The sequence below is a fragment of the Pagrus pagrus genome, assembly GCF_965226575.1.
Source record: "Pagrus pagrus genome assembly, chromosome: 14".
NCBI classification, from domain to species: Eukaryota; Metazoa; Chordata; class Actinopteri; order Spariformes; family Sparidae; genus Pagrus; species Pagrus pagrus.
Genome location: NC_140198.1, coordinates 18,895,244 through 18,916,667, shown reverse-complemented (window position 1 = coordinate 18,916,667; position 21,424 = coordinate 18,895,244). Strand labels below are relative to the sequence as shown.

General features: G+C 41.8%; 1 protein-coding gene across 4 annotated transcripts in view; it reads left to right on the top strand.

The window, feature by feature from the left end:
• LOC311269549 (ryanodine receptor 1-like) overlaps positions 1-21,424 on the top strand; it is a 48,091-nt gene that overhangs the window by 9,121 nt on the left and 17,546 nt on the right. The window contains exons 22-81 of one of the 4 annotated variants that reach the window (XM_084373745.1): positions 68-172; positions 275-378; positions 463-546; positions 663-822; positions 929-1,076; positions 1,219-1,424; positions 1,513-1,687; positions 1,789-1,997; positions 2,109-2,467; positions 2,559-2,688; positions 2,892-3,052; positions 3,381-3,543; positions 3,636-3,722; positions 3,811-4,037; positions 4,144-4,582; positions 4,658-5,236; positions 5,336-5,536; positions 5,681-5,792; positions 5,913-6,056; positions 6,474-6,747; positions 6,848-6,962; positions 7,126-7,258; positions 7,348-7,442; positions 7,519-7,654; positions 7,766-7,952; positions 8,064-8,175; positions 8,310-8,430; positions 8,610-8,779; positions 8,881-9,101; positions 9,189-9,279; positions 9,379-9,519; positions 9,608-9,771; positions 9,871-9,949; positions 10,183-10,272; positions 10,363-10,503; positions 10,586-10,663; positions 10,753-10,828; positions 10,911-11,034; positions 11,381-11,496; positions 11,613-11,680; positions 11,773-11,894; positions 12,044-12,093; positions 12,277-12,337; positions 12,884-13,010; positions 13,110-13,221; positions 13,321-13,402; positions 13,509-13,639; positions 13,729-14,049; positions 14,140-14,380; positions 14,526-14,613; positions 14,712-14,804; positions 15,245-15,259; positions 18,341-18,511; positions 18,625-18,684; positions 18,799-18,933; positions 19,203-19,315; positions 19,429-19,525; positions 19,616-19,725; positions 19,836-19,887; positions 19,985-20,059. In XM_084373745.1, the coding sequence (XP_084229871.1) occupies positions 68-172; positions 275-378; positions 463-546; positions 663-822; positions 929-1,076; positions 1,219-1,424; positions 1,513-1,687; positions 1,789-1,997; positions 2,109-2,467; positions 2,559-2,688; positions 2,892-3,052; positions 3,381-3,543; positions 3,636-3,722; positions 3,811-4,037; positions 4,144-4,582; positions 4,658-5,236; positions 5,336-5,536; positions 5,681-5,792; positions 5,913-6,056; positions 6,474-6,747; positions 6,848-6,962; positions 7,126-7,258; positions 7,348-7,442; positions 7,519-7,654; positions 7,766-7,952; positions 8,064-8,175; positions 8,310-8,430; positions 8,610-8,779; positions 8,881-9,101; positions 9,189-9,279; positions 9,379-9,519; positions 9,608-9,771; positions 9,871-9,949; positions 10,183-10,272; positions 10,363-10,503; positions 10,586-10,663; positions 10,753-10,828; positions 10,911-11,034; positions 11,381-11,496; positions 11,613-11,680; positions 11,773-11,894; positions 12,044-12,093; positions 12,277-12,337; positions 12,884-13,010; positions 13,110-13,221; positions 13,321-13,402; positions 13,509-13,639; positions 13,729-14,049; positions 14,140-14,380; positions 14,526-14,613; positions 14,712-14,804; positions 15,245-15,259; positions 18,341-18,511; positions 18,625-18,684; positions 18,799-18,933; positions 19,203-19,315; positions 19,429-19,525; positions 19,616-19,725; positions 19,836-19,887; positions 19,985-20,059 (8,781 nt within the window). Of the gene's footprint in view, positions 1-67; positions 173-274; positions 379-462; positions 547-662; positions 823-928; positions 1,077-1,218; positions 1,425-1,512; positions 1,688-1,788; positions 1,998-2,108; positions 2,468-2,558; positions 2,689-2,891; positions 3,053-3,380; positions 3,544-3,635; positions 3,723-3,810; positions 4,038-4,143; positions 4,583-4,657; positions 5,237-5,335; positions 5,537-5,680; positions 5,793-5,912; positions 6,057-6,473; positions 6,748-6,847; positions 6,963-7,125; positions 7,259-7,347; positions 7,443-7,518; positions 7,655-7,765; positions 7,953-8,063; positions 8,176-8,309; positions 8,431-8,609; positions 8,780-8,880; positions 9,102-9,188; positions 9,280-9,378; positions 9,520-9,607; positions 9,772-9,870; positions 9,950-10,182; positions 10,273-10,362; positions 10,504-10,585; positions 10,664-10,752; positions 10,829-10,910; positions 11,035-11,380; positions 11,497-11,612; positions 11,681-11,772; positions 11,895-12,043; positions 12,094-12,276; positions 12,338-12,883; positions 13,011-13,109; positions 13,222-13,320; positions 13,403-13,508; positions 13,640-13,728; positions 14,050-14,139; positions 14,381-14,525; positions 14,614-14,711; positions 14,805-15,244; positions 15,260-18,340; positions 18,512-18,624; positions 18,685-18,798; positions 18,934-19,202; positions 19,316-19,428; positions 19,726-19,835; positions 19,888-19,984; positions 20,078-21,424 lie in introns of all 4 variants that reach the window. The other 3 variants (XM_084373743.1, XM_084373742.1, XM_084373744.1) reach the window with 3 other exon arrangements.

Sequence of the window (21,424 nt, the reverse complement as noted above, 5' to 3'; positions counted from 1 at the left end):
TTCTTAATCCTATCTCTGTTTTTTCATCATCATCTCTTACACTGCACTGAATTTGTTATTCTTTCAGATTGTCCTTCCTCCTCATTTGGAGCGCATTCGAGAGAAGCTTGCAGAAAATAGCCATGAGTTGTGGGCTGTTACTCGCATTGAACAAGGGTGGACCTTTGGACCAGTGAGTGTTTTCAGCATAAGTCATCCTTCACATAAAAAATGTTGTCATGTACAAAAACAATTTCCTAAAAAAGATCTTTGCTCGTTTTAAATCAATGTCAAGTTTCGTGATGACAACAAGAAGCTGCACCCCTGCCTGGTAGATTTCCAGAGTCTGCCTGAGCCAGAGAAGAACTACAATTTAGCAATGTCAGGAGAGACACTCAAGTAAGTCAGTTCCTTCGCTTAAACAACAGCACTGTCTTCCTCCTCTCTTCATATTTTTAATTCCTCCCGTGGTTCACTTCAAAGGACTCTGCTGGCACTGGGGTGTCATGTGGGAATGGGAGATGAGAAAGCGGAGGAGAATCTGAAAAGGACCAAGCTCCCCAAAACGTGAGTTGCAAGGCATTTCATCTGTGAAATACTGTATTTCTTATATCACATACACCGCTAATGGCCTTGTAAAGGCTCTCCAGGACCCATTCTGATCTCAAAGCATTGTTTGTTAGTTACATGCAGACTAGCGGATATAAGCCAGCCCCTCTGGACCTCAACCATGTCAAGCTGACTCCGAATCAGAACACTCTAGTGGAGAGACTGGCAGAAAACGGACACAATGTGTGGGCAAGAGATCGGGTTCGCCAGGGCTGGACATACAGTATTGTGCAGGTAACACCATCTGTTTTATGGAGAGGTCCCTATGATGATAATATATATGTGTAGATATTTTAATGGGTATCAAAGTTTATTGTATTGATATTATTTTCTTATGTAGGATATAATGAACAAGCGCAATCCCCGTCTGGTTCCTTACAACCTACTGGATGAAAAGACTAAGAAGACAAACAGAGACACTGTCTGTGCAGCTGTTCGCACTCTAATCGGATATGGTTACAACATAGAACCACCTGACCAGGAGTGCAGTAAGTTTGCCCTGCTATCTACAGGCAGGATGGCAGGAATATATATTTTTCTATAGTCCTACAAGATTAAAGCAACGTTTAATGGAATCTACAAGCTTTTCTATTATTCTTTTCTCTAATTACTGTGTTTCTGTTCATGTAGGCGGGGATGGACCAGGAAGCAGCTGTGGAAATAAGATCAGAGTGTTCAGAGCAGAGAAATCTTATGCTATCACACAGGGGAAATGGTACTTCGAGTTTGAGGCTGTGACAGTCGGGGAGATGAGAGTGGGCTGGGCCAGGCCTTGTGTTCGCGCTGACACTGAACTTGGTGCAGATGAGTTGGCATACGTCTTCAACGGCTTCAAGGTATGTGCAAGACTTAGTTTACGTGCTTTTGAAGGATTTCAAAGCCTCTGTAATACCAAACGCTAAAATTTACATTGTTCCTTTTCAGGCTCAACGTTGGCATGTGGGAAATGAGCCGTTTGGTCGTCAGTGGCAGTCTGGTGATGTGGTGGGTTGTATGATTGACCTCACAGAGATGAACATTATGTTTACTCTCAATGGAGAAATGTTGATCAGTGACTCAGGCTCTGAGATGGCCTTTAAGGATATCGAGATAGGAGAGGGTAAGTACAGCAACAACTGACATCATATGAAGACACTGGAGATCAGCATATGTGGGTTTGTTTTTCTGATGCATGTTCATGCATGTGTCAACCATCCCTAGGCTTCATACCTGTGTGCAGTCTTGGCCTGTCACAGGTCGGCAGGATCAACTTGGGTCAGAACGTGAGCAGCCTCCGTTACTTTACCATCTGTGGCCTGCAGGAGGGATTTGAACCCTTTGCCATCAACATGAAAAGAGACATTACCATGTGGTTCAGCAAGAGCCTTCCCCAGTACATCAATGTGCCTACTGAACATCCTCACGTAGAGGTATTGTGCATTACTTGCCACGGTGTTTGAATTAAATATTTCTTTGTCCCCACTATGAGTTGGGTGAATATTTTCAGATCACCAACAGCCCCACTTTCATTTATTCTTTAGGTGTCTCGGGTCGATGGGACGGTGGAAACTGCCCCATGTCTCAAAGTGACCCACAAGACATTCGGCTCTCAGAACGCCAACACGGATCTGCTGTTCTTCAGACTCAGCATGCCAATTGAGTTTCATGAGACCTTCAAAGTCCCAGCAGGGACCACCCTTCTCACTCGTGCCCTGACCATCCCTGAGGATGAGGTGGTAGAGGTGGACCCAGACTCTGACTTTGAAATACTCAAGAAGTCAGCGACTCGCAAAGAGCAGGAGGAGGACAAGAAAGAACCCTCTGTGCCTAAAGAGACCCCTGCCAGCAAAAATGGAGAGAATGAGAAGGATGCCTCAACTGAGAAAAGCAAGAAGAAAGGGTTTGTGTAGATTTATGGAAAGTGCAGGTTGCAGGTTGTATGGATTAAGAAGGCTACAACTGGGATAACATGCTGCTGTTTTTTTTTACAGATTCCTTTTCAAGGCTAAGAAGGCTGCATTGATATCTCCACCCCCTGTTGTTCCCACCATGCCCCGCTTAATGGAGGATGTGGTGCCAGATGACAGGGATGACGTTGACGTCATCCTCAACACCACTACAGTATGACTTATATTTGTATGGTTAACATATTCATAACCATATCATGGTTACACTTCGCTCATTTGAGCTTTCTTTCTGTAGAGTAGATACAATAAGTAACATAAAATATTTGATTACTTTATCTTTCAAGATGAATGCGTTGAATCATCTTCAGCTGAGTCTGCACTGATGTTAATTTCCCATCCATCTTCTTCCTTTACCAGTACTATTATTCAGTGCGAGTGTTTGCGGGGCAGGAGCCCGGTGGTGTGTGGGTGGGCTGGATCACGCCTGACTATCATCAGTATGACCCTCATTTTGACATGAGCAAAGTGCGTAATGTCACAGTCACTGTGGGTGATGACAAAGGCAACATCCATGACAGGTATGTTACTCTTGTAGACGAAGAAACAAAAGAAAACATTGTGTTTTCATTTAAAATAACTGACATTCAGTTAATATATGCAATGTCATGATTTATTTATTTTTTTCAAAAAAAAAAGGCAGTTGTAGCACACTTGATACCATGTAGCCTACCTTTTTAAAGAAGAATGAAAAATAGAAATGTAGATGACAACCCATAAAACCAATGATCTGTTGATCTTCACAAATCAAGACTCAATAGTCTAACAGTGCCAAAGTTGTCAGTGCTGAAAACAATGTTTAGATTGAAAAATTAATCAAATTATGACACTTTTGTCTGTCTTGCTCAGTATTAAACGCAGTAACTGCTACATGGTTTGTGGAGGGGAGTTCAGCAGCTCCCAGCAGACCCGAGTCAGTCAAGAGGATTTTGTCATCGGCTGTCTTGTTGATTTGGACACAGGACTCATGACTTTCACTGCTAATGGAAAAGAGATCAACACGTTTTATCAGGTCAGATAAGCTTCAGTCTGGTATTCATACAGTTCCTTATACAGTCTTAGACTCATAATTTAGTGCAACCATCTTAACTTCCCTTTTTGCAGGTGGAGCCCAACACAAAACTGTTTCCAGCTGTCTTTGTCCTTCCTTCCAGTCAGAATATGATTCAGTTCGAGCTTGGCAAGCTCAAGGTCAGTCACAAAAAGTCTGCACCAATCTTCAAAATCGAGACTTACAATTTCAAATGACCGACTCTGTTGTGTAACTGTCTTCCTTTAGAACATAATGCCGATCTCAACTGCCATGTTCCGAAGCGAACGCAAGAACCCCGTCCCCCAGTGCCCTCCTAGGCTGGATGTCCAGATGTTAACGCCAGTGATCTGGAGCCGAATGCCGAACAACTTCCTGGCTCCAGAGACAGGACGTATTAGTGAGAGACTGGGCTGGGTGGTACAGTGTCAGGAGCCACTCACCATGATGGCCCTCCACATCCCAGAGGAGAACAGGTCAGAGCTGCAGCACTCTGCATTTATCTGACACAGGAGTTTCAAAAAATTGTTACCGTGTTTTTTTGTTTTTTTTAACTAATTTAAACCCCTTTGCATCGTCTAGGTGTATTGACATCCTGGAGCTCTCTGAACGTATGGACTTGCTGAAGTTTCACTATCATACTCTGAAGCTGTACGGCTCAGTTTGTGCTCTGGGAAACAACCGAGTGGCTCATGCTCTGTGCAGCCATGTGGATGAATCCCAGCTCTTCTACGCCATAGAGAACACCTACCTACCTGGACCAATGAGGAGTGGCTTCTACGACCTGCTCATCAGCATGCACCTGGAGTCTGCCAAGAGGAATCGGCTGGGAACCAACAAGGAGTTCATTGTTCCAATGACAGACGAAACGCGCAGTATCACTCTGTACATTGAAAGATCTAATGCTTTGCCCGGGGTCGGCCTCACAACGTGCCTGCGTCCCAAACTCCATTTCTCCCCCGTTGGGTTTGTTGGAACAGATCAAGACATCTACACACTGAGTCCAGTCATCCCCTTACAGGTGAGGTTGAACAGGTTTGGCCTTTTAAGGGAACTCTTGAGCCACTAATAATCTTAAATTTGCTTCACTTTCCAGGTGCTGAAGACCAAGGCCCTGAACATGCTGACAGAGGCTGTGCAAGATGGAGGTCAAGCCATGAGAGACCCTGTGGGAGGCAGTGTTGAGTTTCACTTTGTTCCGATCCTGAAGCTTATCAGTACCCTCCTCATCATGGGCGTGTTTGATGACGAAGATGTCACACACATTCTGAAGATGCTCGAGCCCACAGTCTTCAGTGGAAAAAAAGCAGAAGAAGTCGGTGAGGAGAACACCAACTCAAATGAAGAGAAGGAACAAAAAGCAGCGACAAAAGCAGGAGCGGTGAAGGAAGAAGAACGGGAAGCTGCAGGGGAAGAAGAAGAGGAATATGAATATGAGGATGATGGCTTGGGTGAGGAGGAGGAGGAAGAAATGGAGGAAGAGGAAGAATTAGAGAATGCAGAAGCTGTCATACCACATGAAGAAATGGTGGATCAGACAGAGCCAGTAAATGGCGAGAAAGGAGCTGAGGAAACAGAGAAGGAGAAACCAGCAGAGACAGCTGGTGAGACTAAAGAAGAACAGCTAGAGCAAGGACTTTTCCAGATGAAGCTACCAGAGTCTGTGAAGCTGCAGGTATGACGGGTCCTTTTAGGATATACAGTAACAAAATGCTTCTTTCCAGTGATACTGTTATTATAGTATTAGTGATTCACTTTTCCTCTTGTCCTTTAGATGTGTACTCTACTGCAGTATTTCTGTGACTGTGAGCTACGTCACAGAGTCGAGGCCATCACCGCCTTTTCAGACCAGTTTGTCAGCCAGATACAGTCCAACCAGAGGCAGCGCTACAATGAACTTATGCTGGCCTTCACCATGAGTGCAGCCGAGACGGCCCGCAAGACCCGCGAGTTTCGCTCCCCACCACAGGAGCAGGTACACCCAGAATATACTATACTAAAGAACAGATGTCATTTCCTGTCATTAAGTCACTGAGTTTGTGTTTTATTTATTTATTTATTTTCAAAGTTAGATTTGCCAAAAAAATGTTATTAAATGAGCATACTTGCTGTTGCGTAGGTCAACATGCTCATGAACTTTAAGAACTGCGCTGAGGATGAAGAGTGCCCTGTACCTGATGAAGTCCGCGATGCTATGCTGATGTTTCACAATGCTCTGCTTGCACACTGCGGTAAGTCTTCATCCAGAGTGTCAAGCCTATTGACACAAAAATGTGGAATTGACACTGAGGGTGGCAGCTTTAAATAAAAGTTACAGTATCTTAATTAAAAACTTCACTCAATATGAACAGGTGTTCATATTGAAGAAGAAGAACAAGAGGAAGAAGTTGATAATTCTGTCCGTGGACGACTGCGCCGTTTGTTGGAAAAGGTGAAGACTTTCCGTGAGAAGAAGGTAGAGGTGGAGCCTGAGCCTCAGGAAGACAAAAAACCAAGTGAGCCTCTCCAACTCCAATAAAACTGTCTTTTATTTGGAGAAAGTAGAAATATTTCACAATCGCCTTGTTAAGTGATCAAACACAAAGAATCAGAATATGAATACGAATCAAAGAGCTAAAAGAATCAGTAGCCACGATGACATCGCACAGACTACGTAACTCATAATTTAAGTATTCATTGTGTGACAGAAATCACTAGACGTGATGGTACTTATTGGTCATATAGCAGCACCATTGTTTACCCGTAGTTTAGCAGCTACACTGGCAGGAGAATGGCTGTTACTGTATTACTATTATGAATTATAAATAGAGGATTTATTTGCCAATGTGTTTTGTTCTTGGACAATACAGTGATGTGTTATCTCTGTCTTTTGTACTATTGTGTAACTCTTTATGCTTTATACTGTTTACCAGGCACACTGCAGGAGCTTATTTCCCACACTATGATCCATTGGGCCCAGGAATCATTTATCCAGAACCCTGAGCTGGTGCGTATGATGTTCAGCCTTCTTCACAGGCAGTACGATGGGCTGGGTGAGCTCATGCGTGCCCTTCCCAAGGCCTACACCATCAACCAAGTGTCAATTCATGACACCATGGACCTGCTGGAGTGCTTGGGTCAGATCCGCTCACTGCTTATTGTCCAGATGGGTCCAGAAGAGGAGAGGCTTATGATTCAAAGCATCGGGTATTTTGATTATTCTGAAGTTCTTGGCTACAAGTGAATTCTTTGATAATTACATGGCGCAAAAATCAAACTTCAACAACATTTTTTTTGTCTTCTTTAGGAACATCATGAGTAATAAAGTTTTCTATCAGCACCCCAACTTGATGCGAGCTCTGGGCATGCATGAGACTGTCATGGAGGTCATGGTTAATGTACTTGGCGGTGGGGACTCAAAGGTACATTTTTTATTCTACTCAACTGCATTGTAAGTCTGCTCAATGTACAGGTAGACCTTGCTTTATATTGCCACCAGGTGATAGACAAATTAGACTAGCACTCGATTAGCACTAAGACAGACATTATATGTAACTTACCTTGTAACTTGCTTTCTTCCAACAGGAGATCAGATTCCCTCGAGTGGTGACAAACTGCTGCCGTTTTCTCTGCTATTTCTGTCGCATTAGTCGTCAAAATCAGCGCTCTATGTTTGACCACCTCAGCTACCTTCTCCAGAACAGTGGCATCGGCCTCGGTGATTGTCTTTGTCAAGTTCCAGCATTATTCTTGATGATTTATTCATGTGAACTGTGATGAAACTGGACATTCTGTGCTATTCTCTAGGAATGCGGGGCTCCACACCTTTGGACGTGGCTGCTGCCTCTTGTATTGACAACAATGAGCTGGCATTGGCCCTTCAAGAGCAGGACCTAGAAATGGTAAAATACAATCAATGTGCACAAAAATGCCTTTCCCAAAATTCTTCATCTTTTAAGTAAACCGATATCTTTCCAGGTGGTGAAATATTTAGCTGGATGTGGACTTCAGAGCTGTCCAATGCTGCTGTCTAAAGGCTACCCTGACATCGGCTGGAATCCTTGTGGCGGAGAGAAATACCTTGACTTTCTTCGCTTTGCCGTATTTGTAAATGGTCTGATTTTCCATTTGCTACTCAAAGCAATATTTAATTATATTACCCTTTGTGTTTAGGTTTTTCTTCCTTGTTAATAACAGTTGATATGTTTTTCATTCCCTCCTGTAGGAGAGAGCGTAGAAGAGAATGCCAACGTGGTGGTTCGTCTCCTCATTCGTAGACCTGAGTGTTTTGGTCCAGCCCTAAGAGGGGAGGGTGGTAACGGTCTGCTGGCTGCAATAGAGGAAGCCATCAAAATATCAGAGGACCCTGCGAGGGATGGTCCTAGTGTTAAGAAAGACAGACGCTTTCCCATGTAAGAGCTCTCAGCTTTGGTTCGAAGGCCTGTTGATGGTATTTAATGAGGCACCAGAGAGTGCTTTATAAGTGTTGCTGTTGCAGAAAGCCACTGTCTTTTTTCTGGTAGGTTTGGAGGAGAGGAGCAGCATGAGGAGAACAGGGTGCACCTTGGAAATGCCATCATGTCTTTCTACTCTGCCCTCATTGACTTGCTGGGACGCTGCGCTCCAGAGATGCACGTAAGCTGTTTAGTAGCTACCATACTGGACTTCTACTGGAAAGAAAGATACAGATAATAAAAAAAGATAATAAAGATAAAATACAGCACATCTAGTTGAAAATGTCTTCATAAAAAATGAGCTTTTGTCTACAGTTGATCCAGGCTGGTAAAGGTGAGGCTCTGAGGATCAGGGCCATCCTGAGGTCTCTGGTCCCTATTGAGGATCTGGTGGGAGTCATCAGCCTTCCTGTTCAGATTCCTTCTTTTGGAAAAGGTGAACACACTGAATTTATGAAGTTAGCTGGCTTTAATGAGTGTTTATTATTTTAAACAACACAGAATATAATGTTAGTATCCTAACTCACAGTTATCAAGGTTTAACTAACTCACTCACTAGCTCACTTTTGTTTAATTTTGCATATTGTTAATGATTTCTCCTGTATGTTTTCTCAGACAACAGCATCATAGAACCAAAGATGTCAGCTAGTTTTGTGCCGGATCACAAGGCTCCCATGGTTCTGTTCTTGGACAGAGTGTATGGTATTGACAACCAGGATTTCCTGCTCCATGTGCTGGAGGTGGGCTTTCTGCCTGACATGAGGGCTGCTGCCTCTCTGGACACGGTGAGCCGTAAACACTATGTATACATACAGTTGTACATGGTCCTTGGAGAGAAATGCAGAGCAGGATTATGACCATTCTGTTGGATTTTTCTGTTCAACAGGTTGCTTTCAGCACCACAGAGATGGCCCTTGCTTTGAACCGTTACCTGTGTTCCGCCGTGTTACCTCTCATTACCAAGTGTGCCCCACTCTTTGCTGGCAGTGACCACCGTGCCATAATGATTGACTCCATGTTGCACACAATCTACCGGCTGTCTCGTGGACGTGCATTCACAAAGGCCCAAAGAGACATCATTGAAGAGTGCCTCATGGCTTTGTGCAAGTGAGTCTAATCTCATGGCAAACTTTTGATGTCATTTAATACTGCCAGGGTCATAGTTTAAGTTCTCTTTGTATATCTTTCTTTCAGACATCTACGTCCATCCATGCTTCAGCACCTTCTGAGACGGCTGGTGTTTGATGTGCCCATTCTCAATGAGTATGCCAAAATGCCACTGAAGGTATGGGAACCTTTAACCATTTTAAAAATATTAAACAAAATATCCCTTTGCGCTCACATGTTCTTCTGTTATTAATTTTGTACTTTTTGCATCCTGCAGCTTTTGACCAATCACTATGAGCGGTGTTGGAAATATTACTGCCTCCCTAACGGTTGGGCCAACTTTGGAGTGGCATCAGAAGAGGAGCTGCATCTGACCCGCAAACTGTTTTGGGGGATCTTTGAATCGCTAGCACACAAGGTGGAGTCTCTGCACAGACAGATTTTTTGTTTTCAGTACATTAGATGGTATCTGGACATGTTGTAACAACTTGTTATTGTGTTTCCAGAAATTTGATGCTGAGATTTTCAAAATTTCAATGCCATGCATCTGCGCCATTGCTGGAGCCATTCCTCCTGACTATGTAGACGCCAGCTACTCCTCAAAAACCGAGAAAAAGGCTTCAGTAGATGCAGAAGGAAACTTTGATCCTAAACCAGTAGAGACCACGAAGTGAGAGGATTTTTGACGTTAGGTCTTTGAAGACATAAAGTATCTCGCTGTAAAATGATTGAACGCTAACTGTGCTCTTGATTCTTTCTCCAACCACAGCACTATCATCCCTGAGAGGCTGGATCCCTTTATCAACAAATATGCTGAATATACACACGACAGATGGGCCTTTGAAAAGGTAAAACCTTGTGTTTCACTCACTCTAATCACTCATAGTATTTTAATACCATTCTCGAGCTAATTCAGTAGCAACATGCTTGGTTGGTTTATTCAGAACAGCCATACATTATGTAATAGAAAGCATATGATTTATAATTCCAAATGGATGGAGACTTAGCACAAGTAAGAAGGAAACCATTGGATATTTGTGAGCATGAATAACAGCTGTAAAACATCATGTGTTTGTTTCAGATCCAGAATAACTGGTCATATGGTGAGGCGCTGGATGAAAATGCAAAAACCCATCCCATGCTCAGGCCCTACAAAACCTTCTCAGAGAAGGTAGGTTCATAGTCACGCTGTGCACTGAATCTTCATGTACATCGACCTCAAGTCCCAGCTTCTGATCACTCTGACATTTTTTTCTGGCAGGACAAAGAGATCTACCGTTGGCCAATCAAAGAGTCAATCAAAGCCATGATCGCATGGGAGTGGAATCTCGATAAAGCTAGAGATGATGAAGAGTCAGACAAGAAGAAGACAGCATCACGTAAAATCTCACAGACTGCACAGGTATAGAGCCGTTGGATGACTGTACTAATACTAATAATGTTTTTTACTGTGTAGGATATAATGATAACTCCTTCTGTTCTAGGCAACCTATGACCCAAGCCATGGCTACAGTCCACAGCCCATTGATATCACACACATGGCTCTTTCAAGAGATCTGCACGTATGTAAAAATAGTGAATATTTGAACCTTCTGTGCCATAATCTTAGCATCTGATCAATATTCAGAGTTTTGTATATGTCTGTTCACAGTCTATGGCAGAGCAACTGGCAGAAAATTACCATAACACCTGGGGACGGAAGAAAAAGATGGAACTGCAGGCAAAGGGTAAGATTTTTTTTAGGGGAGGAGCCTGAAAAGAGATTGGATTTCATTTTCTTGAGTTTTGACTGTTCTTCTGTTTGTGTAGGAGGTGGAACACATCCCCTGCTGGTGCCCTATGACACTCTGACAGCAAAAGAAAAGGCACGAGATAGAGAGAAAGCTCACGAGCTGCTCAAGTTCCTGCAGCTTAATGGATATGCTGTCACAAGGTAATAATGCAGTGGAAGAATTCATATATTTATTTAACATTCAGCAGGGAGTTGAATTTTTTTCCATTTCATGCAAACTGCAAACATAGTTTCTGATTAATGGATGCATGTAGCTGTACCATTCTGTTGCAGTACCAAGTCATAGAAATGCTTGAAAATTCAAAAGATATTGTTTATAAAGACAAACCAACACATAGCAACCAAGTTATCTTTAGTTTTAGGTAATGCTTTTGGTTTATGATCATAGACCCTTGACTAAAAAGGAACCAATTTTGAACGTTGCCTTTTGAAATTATGTTTTATGATTTGCAAGCACAAAATACAAAAAGTTAAACTCTGCTCTTAGGGGCCTGAAAGATATGGAGTCTGACATCTCATCCATCGAGAAGAGATTTGCATATGGTTTCCTGCAGAAGCTGTTGAAATGGATGGAAATTGCACAGGAGTTCATCGCTCATCTTGGTACTGTGGGGCAAGGATGAAAAACAAATACTTTGACATCTGACAGACCTGTGTTGTTCTAACTTTAAGTAGATCTTGCCAGCATAATTGAGATACTATCATATTTTGCAATACAGAGGCTGTGGTAAGCAGTGGCCGTGTGGAAAAGTCTCCTCATGAGCAGGAAATCAAGTTCTTTGCCAAGGTGAGACTGTTGTGTAAAGCTAGAGTGGTCACAATTTTGAAGACCTAACTTGTCCTCATTGCTGTACTAAATGTAAAAACTCTGCCTCTCAGATCTTGATGCCTCTAATCAACCAGTATTTCAAAAACCACTGCCTCTACTTCTTGTCGACACCCGCAAAAGTTCTTGGTAGTGGTGGGCATTCTTCAAATAAGGAGAAGGAGATGATTGCTAGGTGATCTCCTTTTTTATTCACATGTAACACACACAGATGTTATGTTTGTATTCTTTTCATTTATCTCTTTTCCTCTTGTATCAGTGTTTTCCTTTTCTTTTTTTACTTGCATTTTCCTTTCCTTCCCTTTCCTTTGCTTTGCATCTCAGTATCTTCTGTAAAATGTCTGCCCTGGTGAGACACAGAGTTTCTCTCTTTGGTAAGATACCAGTTTCTTTCTGAATCGTTTCCCTCTTTTCTGTGTTTCTCATATGTGGCTGTATTATATTCTCACCCAGGTTAGAGCAAGTGCAATTGCATTTGTTTTATATGTGTATACAGTATGTGATGAACTGAATTCTCAAAAAGATCTCATAACAGCCTAACTGTATTGTACATGCAGGCACGGATGCTCCAGCAATTGTTAACTGTCTTCACATTCTGGCACGCTCATTGGATGCAAGGTTTAGTATTTTTTTATTTTTTTTCTCGCCAGTATGTATCTCGTATTTTAAACCTGGGCCTCATTTCTACATCTTTCGGTGTGTAAATTACTAATTGGTACCAAAAGTTTCGGAACTGCTCCAGTAGATTATCGCAGCTGGCAGCAGCAAAATGGGCTGCAATGGCTGCAACGTAATTCTTCAATTCAGTCAAAGTACTGTCGTACAGGGCTTGTTTTTGCCACGGAAAGACTGATAAGTTTCTTACAACACTGTGGACACGATCACCACAGAGATAAAGGGTTTTATTAAAGAGTAAGATTCTTTTCAATGAACCTGGAGCTGTTATATCACAACCTGCATTGAAAAAAATATTTTACCTTACAAAACAGTGGAGTTGCTGTACTACTGCTGTCTTGATGTTATTGTGTGTCAGCAGAACTGACTGTAACACAAAATGATGTACGATCTCTCAGGTTTAAAAATACCAGAATTACCCTTGAAGATGAAAATGTTTTTTGTTTGTTTGTTTTTTTTCCTCCTAATCTTTCTTATTTGCTTTATTAGGACAGTGATGAAGTCAGGGCCTGAGATTGTGAAAGCCGGGCTGCGGTCATTCTTTGAGAGTGCTGCTGATGATATAGAGAAGATGGTAGAGAACCTCAAACTGGGCAAAGTATCTAAAGGCAATCAGGTAAAAGGACACCATATTTGAAAAAATGTTGCTATCCCTGACTTTTGCAAATTATCTGTTAAACATCTGAACTTATTCTGAGTCCATGATCCTTTATAGCAAGTGAAAGGCGTGTCCCAGAACATTAACTACACAACCATTGCACTGCTCCCAGTGCTTACCTCCCTGTTTGATCACATTGCTCAGCACCAGTTTGGAGATGATGTCATGCGTGAGTGCTTTCACATCAGTACTATTTCTGATTTTACATGTTGTTTATATATTCATTCATGCTGACACTGCTGTACCTGTCACTGTTGCTCGCACACAGTGGATGACCTACAGATGTCATGCTATCGCATCATGTGTAGCATCTACTCCCTGGGGACTGTCAAGAATCCACATGTTGAGAGGTAACTTGTAAGCTGCACACATTACAAGTAATTACAAGTTACATTGCAAGTAATTTAAAAGTAGATACTTGGGAGTATTTTATGCACATCTCCTTTACATTTACAGGCAAAGGCCCGCTCTTGGAGAGTGTTTGGCTCACCTTGCAGCAGCTATGCCAGTGGCCTACTTAGAGCCCCATCTAAATGAATTCAATGCTTTCTCTGTCTACACCACAAAGACACCCAGGGAGAGAGCCAGTGAGTGCATTACTCTTTCCTCTGATTTGTTTTCTGTCTAACAAAATCTTGTTTCTGACTTTTCACTTCTTGTCCTATGAATCTCAAAGTCTTGGGCCTTCCCAATGAGGTCCAGGAATTGTGTCCAGACATCCCAGAGCTGGATGCTCTGCTAAAGGATATTGGGGACTTGGCAGAGTCCGGGGCTCGTTACACTGAGATGCCTCACGTGATTGAAATCACTTTGCCCATGCTGTGTAACTACTTGCCCCGCTGGTGGGAGAGAGGACTTGAGAACTTCCCCGAGATGGAGAGCCGCATCTGCACTGATGTCACATCAGAACATCTCAATCAGGTGCTGGGCAGCATCATGAAAATTGTGGTCAACAACTTGGGTATTGATGAGGCCTCTTGGATGAAGAGGTTGGCTGGTGAGCGCTGTTTTAAACTCTTTTTTCCACAGAGTTCACTGAAGTGTGGTTTCGTACAGGTAAGATGACTACATTTGTTTTCCCTCTTAGTGTTTTCACAGCCCATTGTCAGCAGAGCAAAGCCAGAAATGCTCAAATCACACTTTATCCCTACAATGGAGAAGCTGAAGAAACGCACTTCAAAGGTGGTGGCTGAAGAGGACCATTTGCGGATGGAGGGGAAATCAGAGGGGGATGAGGAGGACGGCACCATACGTGATGAGTTTGCTGTCCTCTGCAGAGACTTGTACGCCCTGTATCCTCTGCTTATTCGATATGTGGACAACAACAGGTACAATACAATTACAGTTTAAAGCTGTGAATCCTAACTGGTTCTGGTAGAATTCGACACAATGCGCTCATCTTTTCATAAATTGTTGCATTAGGCAAGCTTGTTGTGACTTTGGGAAGGCTTAAAGTAATTTGTGCTGCTGCAGGGCAAGGTGGCTGACATGCCCAGACCCCGATGCAGAGGAGCTCTTCCGAATGGTTGGAGAGGTCTTTATTTTCTGGTCTAAATCTCATGTGAGTATGTTAATTTGGCCTTTGAATGCATCCATTTACAGCAGCTCACATCCTTTGCTGTAGAGTATGTATCCTGTTTCTCTCTTGCCTAATTGTAGAACTTCAAGCGGGAGGAGCAGAACTTTGTGGTGATGAATGAGATCAATAACATGTCATTCCTCACTGCTGACAGCAAGAGCAAGATGAGCAAGGTGAGTTAATAAAAGGCAGAGCCAGTACTGCGGCAGGACTGGTTAAGTGTCGATTTCAAATCAGGCATATTGTGTAACAACTGTGTGTCTTCCTTTCTGGTGCCCTTATTTTTATCAAGAGTTTTTAGTCTTTGTTATTTTACCGTCCATTTATAAATGGTCATGTATTCAAAATATTGTACGACCGACTATAGTCCATCATGAAGGCACTTACGCACCACGTACAGGATTTTAAAAGTTTCTGTTAGTTTGTGATTTTGTTTGTGTTCTGTTTTTAATACTCTTGTTTATTGGGCTTGGTTAAACATAGCAAAGTCTTCTATAACTTTTGGAGGGCTGATTTTAATTGGCAATTTTGAAAACGATAGCAGCTGTGTTAACAATATTCTCTCTTTGGCTGTCCCTTGTCCTCTTCTTTTGGTTTGCGGCTGGGTTTCCAGGGCGGGGACTCAGAGGTTAGACTTTGTTCCTGCACGACCGCTGTGCTGACCGCATGGCACCTCACTTTGGGGGAGCTTTTCATCAACCCCTCCAGCACACTGGCACATCTGATCCACAAACACCCACAAAGACACATGCACACTAGTGTACTTATGCGCTTGTGCGCCCAGACACATACAGGAACATGCACATTCTATTCAGAGAGACATGACCAGAGACTAACTATTTCAGTGACAGCTTTTCTGTACATGTAGCTCTATCTGCTGAGTCATGAATACTTTGCAGTCTTTAATGAGTGGAACAAAACTCAGTTGAGAATTTGTCATTGCTATAAATATAGTTATTTATATTAATAGAATATGTAAATCCTAGCCAGAAGTTTCTTCAAAGGAGCGACAGATGGAGACTTGTCTCCACTTTCACTGAGCCTCTGCACTTGTGCACTGGCACACATTCTTAGACTGGATCACTACATGTCTAACACAAAACTACTGATTTATGCCTACATACTGTAGATTTTAACGAGTGTAAAGTTATACATAAGGGACAACTGCAATTAATATGCACTAGGAAGACATTCACATTATTCTCATAAAGGATCATTGGACAAAAGGGCAGGCCCATGTCCGGGCCATTCCCAGTCCTGCCAGTGTGCGAGGGGGGGAGTCTGGAGGCGCTTGATGAAAGTACTCAGCTGTAGAGTTGGGCTCATGGCACTGGGCTTTACACCAAGCCCAGGGTGGCAGTGAAAGCACAGTGCCATCATCCTGTCACTGAGTTTGCTCTTTTTTGATCATAGTTGAGTTGGAGTCTTCTAGTATGTCTTTTGTTTCTTTTTGTTGAAGGATGGTTGACCTGTAGCGTTTGTAATGCAGCTTTTTGCCACTAGGGGATGATGTTAGTCTTCTCTGTGCTCTTTCTTCTCTCCTCTCTGGAAATTCCATTTCACACCATGATTTAGTTTCCCTAGTATCCACACTAACACAAGACTTGATGCTTAACATCGCTGAAGTACATTTCTGGTTCCCTCTTTAGAATGTGCTCAAAGTGACCATGTACCTAACCTACACATTAATTCACTCTTTTGACATAAATTATTCCCCAAAATGCTTTGCATTGTTTCCTCTAAACTAGTCTTCCATAACACACTTGCATCTGGCTCTGAACTGAAGCAGCAGCAGTGGCTTGTGTACATCTGGCACTGTTAGTGTTTGTTATAGAAACATATAATATGATAACATTTCTGCATTAAAATGTTCAAAAAAATAATTACAAGATCTTTGTAATATATTTAGTTGAGTCACGTATTTACATTATCCCAAATGTTTCCACCAGTGTTCAAACCAAGATAAATACATGATTTTACTCAACGTATCGGTGCGTTTCGTTTAGTTGCTATAACCTAGGGGAGGGAGTCACAGAGTGATGACGGAAGTCGGCAAACGTGACTAAACGTAATGTGAACAACTCCCATGATCCCATGCTAGTTAGCCTTTTTGTTTTGTTTTGATGAAAGACCCCTATTGGCATAAATAACATACTCTGCATTTTTACCATGCCTCTGGGATAAACTTAATTGTACATGTCAGACAATGACATCCTAACAAATACCTATAACGAAAACTTTGCTGTTAGAGAGCCTGAAACTGGCTTTTCTGTTTGTTTTTCCGTCTTAATGGACCTGTCTGAGTGTTTCTGGTCCCAGGAAGTCAATTAAAAGACCTACCTGTAAAATCTAGCTGTTAACAAGGCAAGGTGAAGGTTTAGACACTTGGGCCACTTTAGTCAACATCAAATAATTTTTTTTAAGTGGCCAGTGGGCCATATTAGGTGCCTCTAGAACTTCCTGTGAGTAATATGTGTATTAGAAGAATAAGTATCACTCATGAATATCGTCCCCAAGTTATTTGACGTTCTAAAATAGCACCCTACGCTTTTGCGTTAGTTGACGTTACTGTGTGATCCTGTTATCTACACTTCTATGGTTCAAGTAGAAAGACCGTGTGTATTCATTCAGCATGTATTTAATAGACTAAACATTCATATTACGAATTTAATTCATCTATACATATTTTAAGCCCTCACATACATTTGCACATCTTGGAAGACTCCAGAAAGAGCAGATGACAGAAGGACTGAACTCTGACCGAAACAGAACAGGAGTTCAGGAGGCGAGCACAGGGACATATCCCATAGACAGCTTGTTTTACAGTAGTTGTGTGATTTTAACAGCCTGCTGCTAATCTGTCTAACTCTAATTTCAAGAGTTTTGTTCTGTAACATCATCTAACATTTTAATCTTTCACCAAGGGCTGCACTTGTTACGGAATTTAATTCACATTTAGAGAACGAAAACATATGAGTCTGTTTTAGCTATTTATCCTGTTAAAGGAATGCTGGATGGGTTGTCACTTGAATGAAAAATGTTTTCTGTTTGCATGTTTTGTAAATGCAATTTCAGTGGTTTACTCTATTATCAGACCCTTTCCTTTCAGCTTCCCAGCTATATCCCCACTTTGCCCTCACATTTTCACTATTCCCTCTACTTACCAGTCTGAGCTCAGAGAAACAATCATTTTATATCTGGGGGAAAAACAGGACATAGACATCCAAATGCAAGCACCTTATTCACAGTAGCATGTTTGATAAGAATCCCCATTGAATGTAGCTGGGCATTTCAACATGGAGAGATGTACTGTTACTGCATAATAGACAGTGTGCAGTCATTACTAAAAGGTAGGACGATGTTAACTTGTCAGTACGTAAAAAAATCACCAAGGTTTGTTATGAGTTTTAATGACTGCTGACTGTGTTGACAAACTCATTTTATGTTTACTGTATATTCATGTGATATATGGGTCTATACTGTGTAGCATCAGTTGTATTTCTTTTCTTTGTGCTGTTGCAGTCATTCCTAGCATTATTGGAAAGAATGTGTAATTAGTAATGAGGGCTTATATCCCTGAAAGTGACTGCCTGGTATTGAATCAAGGCTGACATGTGTTTGATGCAAAGCAGTTTTAACTGTGGTGTCATACCTGTGGCATTTTATGAGATACTGTGAATGCTTTGTGCTATATTGTCCTTTTTCTCAGGGTGGAGGCTCAGATACCGAACGCACCAAGAAGAAGAGGCGGGGAGATCGCTACTCTGTGCAGACTTCACTTATTGTGGCTGCCTTGAAAAAGATGCTCCCCATAGGTCTCAACATGTGCTCTCCCGCCGATCAGGAGCTTATCAACTTGGCCAAGATCAGATACTCTTTGGTATTTTTTAATGACTCTAGTAAACGTCTGTTGTCTAATTTAATACAGTAACAGCTTTACCTCCAAAACCATTCTTAGGGAGATAATGGTTGATTAAACGTTTTACTTTACAGAGAGACACTGATGAAGAAGTACGAGAGTTCCTGCAGAACAACCTTCATCTCCAGGGCAAGGTATAATTCCTGGACTGTTAGTCTAATAGTGTAATAGTGTTGTACCTTATAATATTTACCTCAGTGGAAACAGATTTGTAATGATTGAGTTTTTTATCCCTGCGTTGTGGAAAGGTGGACAACCCATCCATGCGCTGGCAGATGGCCCTGTACAAGGAGATGGCAGGAAAGGCTGAAGATGCTGACGCTCCGGTGAAAGTTGTCAAGAGAGTGCAGGAGGTTTCTGCTGTACTGTACCACCTTGAACTTGTGAGTGGCCAGTCTCAGCCACATTCAGTGTAGTAGATGCATGTTGTTTCTCCAGCACAAAGTTTGAATTTGTTAAGAGGACTTTCTACAATCTGATAGCATGAAAGATAATTTAAAAGAAAAGAGTAGTCCAGCTATCTGAACCAAACTAAGCTTCTGTGACAGGTGGTTCTTTTGAACTGCAGCATATAATATGTAAATCATATATAACTTTTCCTGAAAGTAAGCATAAGAACACTTTTGGCCAATGTCTGCCTTCTCCGATATAGACGGAGCACCCGTTTAAATCCAAGAAGATGGTGTGGCACAAACTGTTGTCGAAGCAGAGGCGCAGGGCTGTAGTCGCTTGCTTTAGGATGACGCCACTGTACAACATTCCAAGGTGAGAAAGCTATCAGAACTTACATGTACAGTATGGGCTGTTCACTAAATAACTACGAAAGATGTTCGAAAGTGCAAACACAAGATCGTTCTGTTTTGTTTTTTACATTACAGGCACAGAGCTTCCAACATGTTCCTGGAAGGATACAAACGCAACTGGCTTCACACTGAGGGTTATTCATTTGAAGACAGGATGATAGATGACTTATCTGTGAGTGTCATCTCACATCTGCTTCATCTGAATTCTTTATTTTTATTTTTCTGTGCCATTGCTCACCCTTCCTCTCCCTCTGCAACCCAGAAAGCAATGGAGCAAGAGGAAGGGGATGAAGAGGAGGAAAAGGAAACAAAGCCAGATCCCCTGCACCAGCTTATTCTGCATTTCAGTCGAACTGCTTTAACAGAAAAGAGGTTAGACAGGTCCTCACTGATACAACCACACTGATGTCAGAAATGTGGTGTAAACACAGGGCGACATGTTATTTCTTGTTTACCGTTGTCTTCTTTTGTCCCTATTTCAGTAAACTCGATACAGATCATCTTTATATGGCATATGCTGACATTATGGCAAAGGTGAGTCATTGGATGTTGGCTACAAGTTGAGGTTTGTACTGTAAAAAATGTACTTTGAAAAGCTCATAATTTTTCCCTTTCCTCTGATCTTTTTTAGAGTTGCCATATTGGTGAGGAAGAAGAAGGGGGAGAGGAAATGGTGGAAAATACTGAGGATGAGCTGCCCTTTGAGGTGCGACAGTCAGAACTGGTAATGGGCGGCCAGGGGCTAGGGACCAGGAACACAGTGGAGCGGTAGCTCTCAATGCATTGAGTGACCTCATCATCGGAACATTACCTCACAACCACATCTCTCTCTTTGTCTCAGTACCTCTGTCTGTTGTGTCTGTGCTCTGTCTCTTCTGTTTCTATGTTGTGCTTCATTCATTGTGAGTTGCTTCATTTAGAAACTCAAAGCTCCAATCCAGAGTTTTTTTTAACTGTATTAGTTAACACATGAAGAGTTCATTTGCAAAAACAGATAATCACCTTTCTTAAAATGAATAAACCCAGTCTGATTAATATCAGAGTGCAAAATAAAAGACATGATTTTTTAGAGTAAAAAAACAAGAGATATCTTCTCAAAACAACCCAACAAACATTTGACTGATATTCCATGGAATGCACTTCAAAAACCAAAAGAAACAGAGATAACTGTTTTTGCAAAAGAACGCTATTTTTTACAAATCCCATTAAAATTTGTAAGAAAAAGCTTTGGTACCTCTTTGACGAGCACCAAGACCTGTTCCTATTCCTATATCATTTTTGTGCCTTGATTCTGGATTGGGTCTAATTAGTCTGGATTAACCTAATGTAATTTAACATCAACAACAATAATAATAGTCATCAAAACACACTAATTATAACTCACTTTTTAAAAACAATTATCAACTCAGCTTGATGGACACTCTAAAGCACAATCAACACAATGCCTAAGACTAATGCAGCCTGAAATCTTCCTGTGACACCACACTATCTGTTCCTCTGGAGTGGACTGCCAAGGTCTTTTATACTTCATGGTTATTCTGAAAGGCAACACCAGCTGCCAGCTTGCAGGCCTTTACTACATTCCTTGTATCAGGTTTTATTAGTCTCACACACTGCACTCATTGATACACCCAGTGCTAACTTCACTGTCTGAAGCAACAGGAGCTGAACTATTAAAGAACTCCAGTGAGATATTTGTTTGTTTGACCATAAACTTTGTGCTTTGTCCACACGTATTGTCGCTTTAAACTACTAAAAAATATAAATGGGTTAAAAAAATGCCTTTGTGTGAGGGCTTATATCAAACTGGGGAGTTAGACATGCTAAAAGAGTGCACAAAAAGCTTTTAGACATTAGAAATGTCCTTTAAAAAATCAAATCTCTATTGGAAATGTCAGTGAACGTGATTTAACACAAACTCATTGACTAGTGATGTCATTCCTCCCAGTTTATATAGCTGTCCCATTTGTCTTTCTCTCTGTCTCTTTCTCCATTGCTCCATGTAATCCCTCTCACCCTCATAACACCGGTCTTCATTAACTGAATGCTACTGATCAATGTGCCCTTCCCC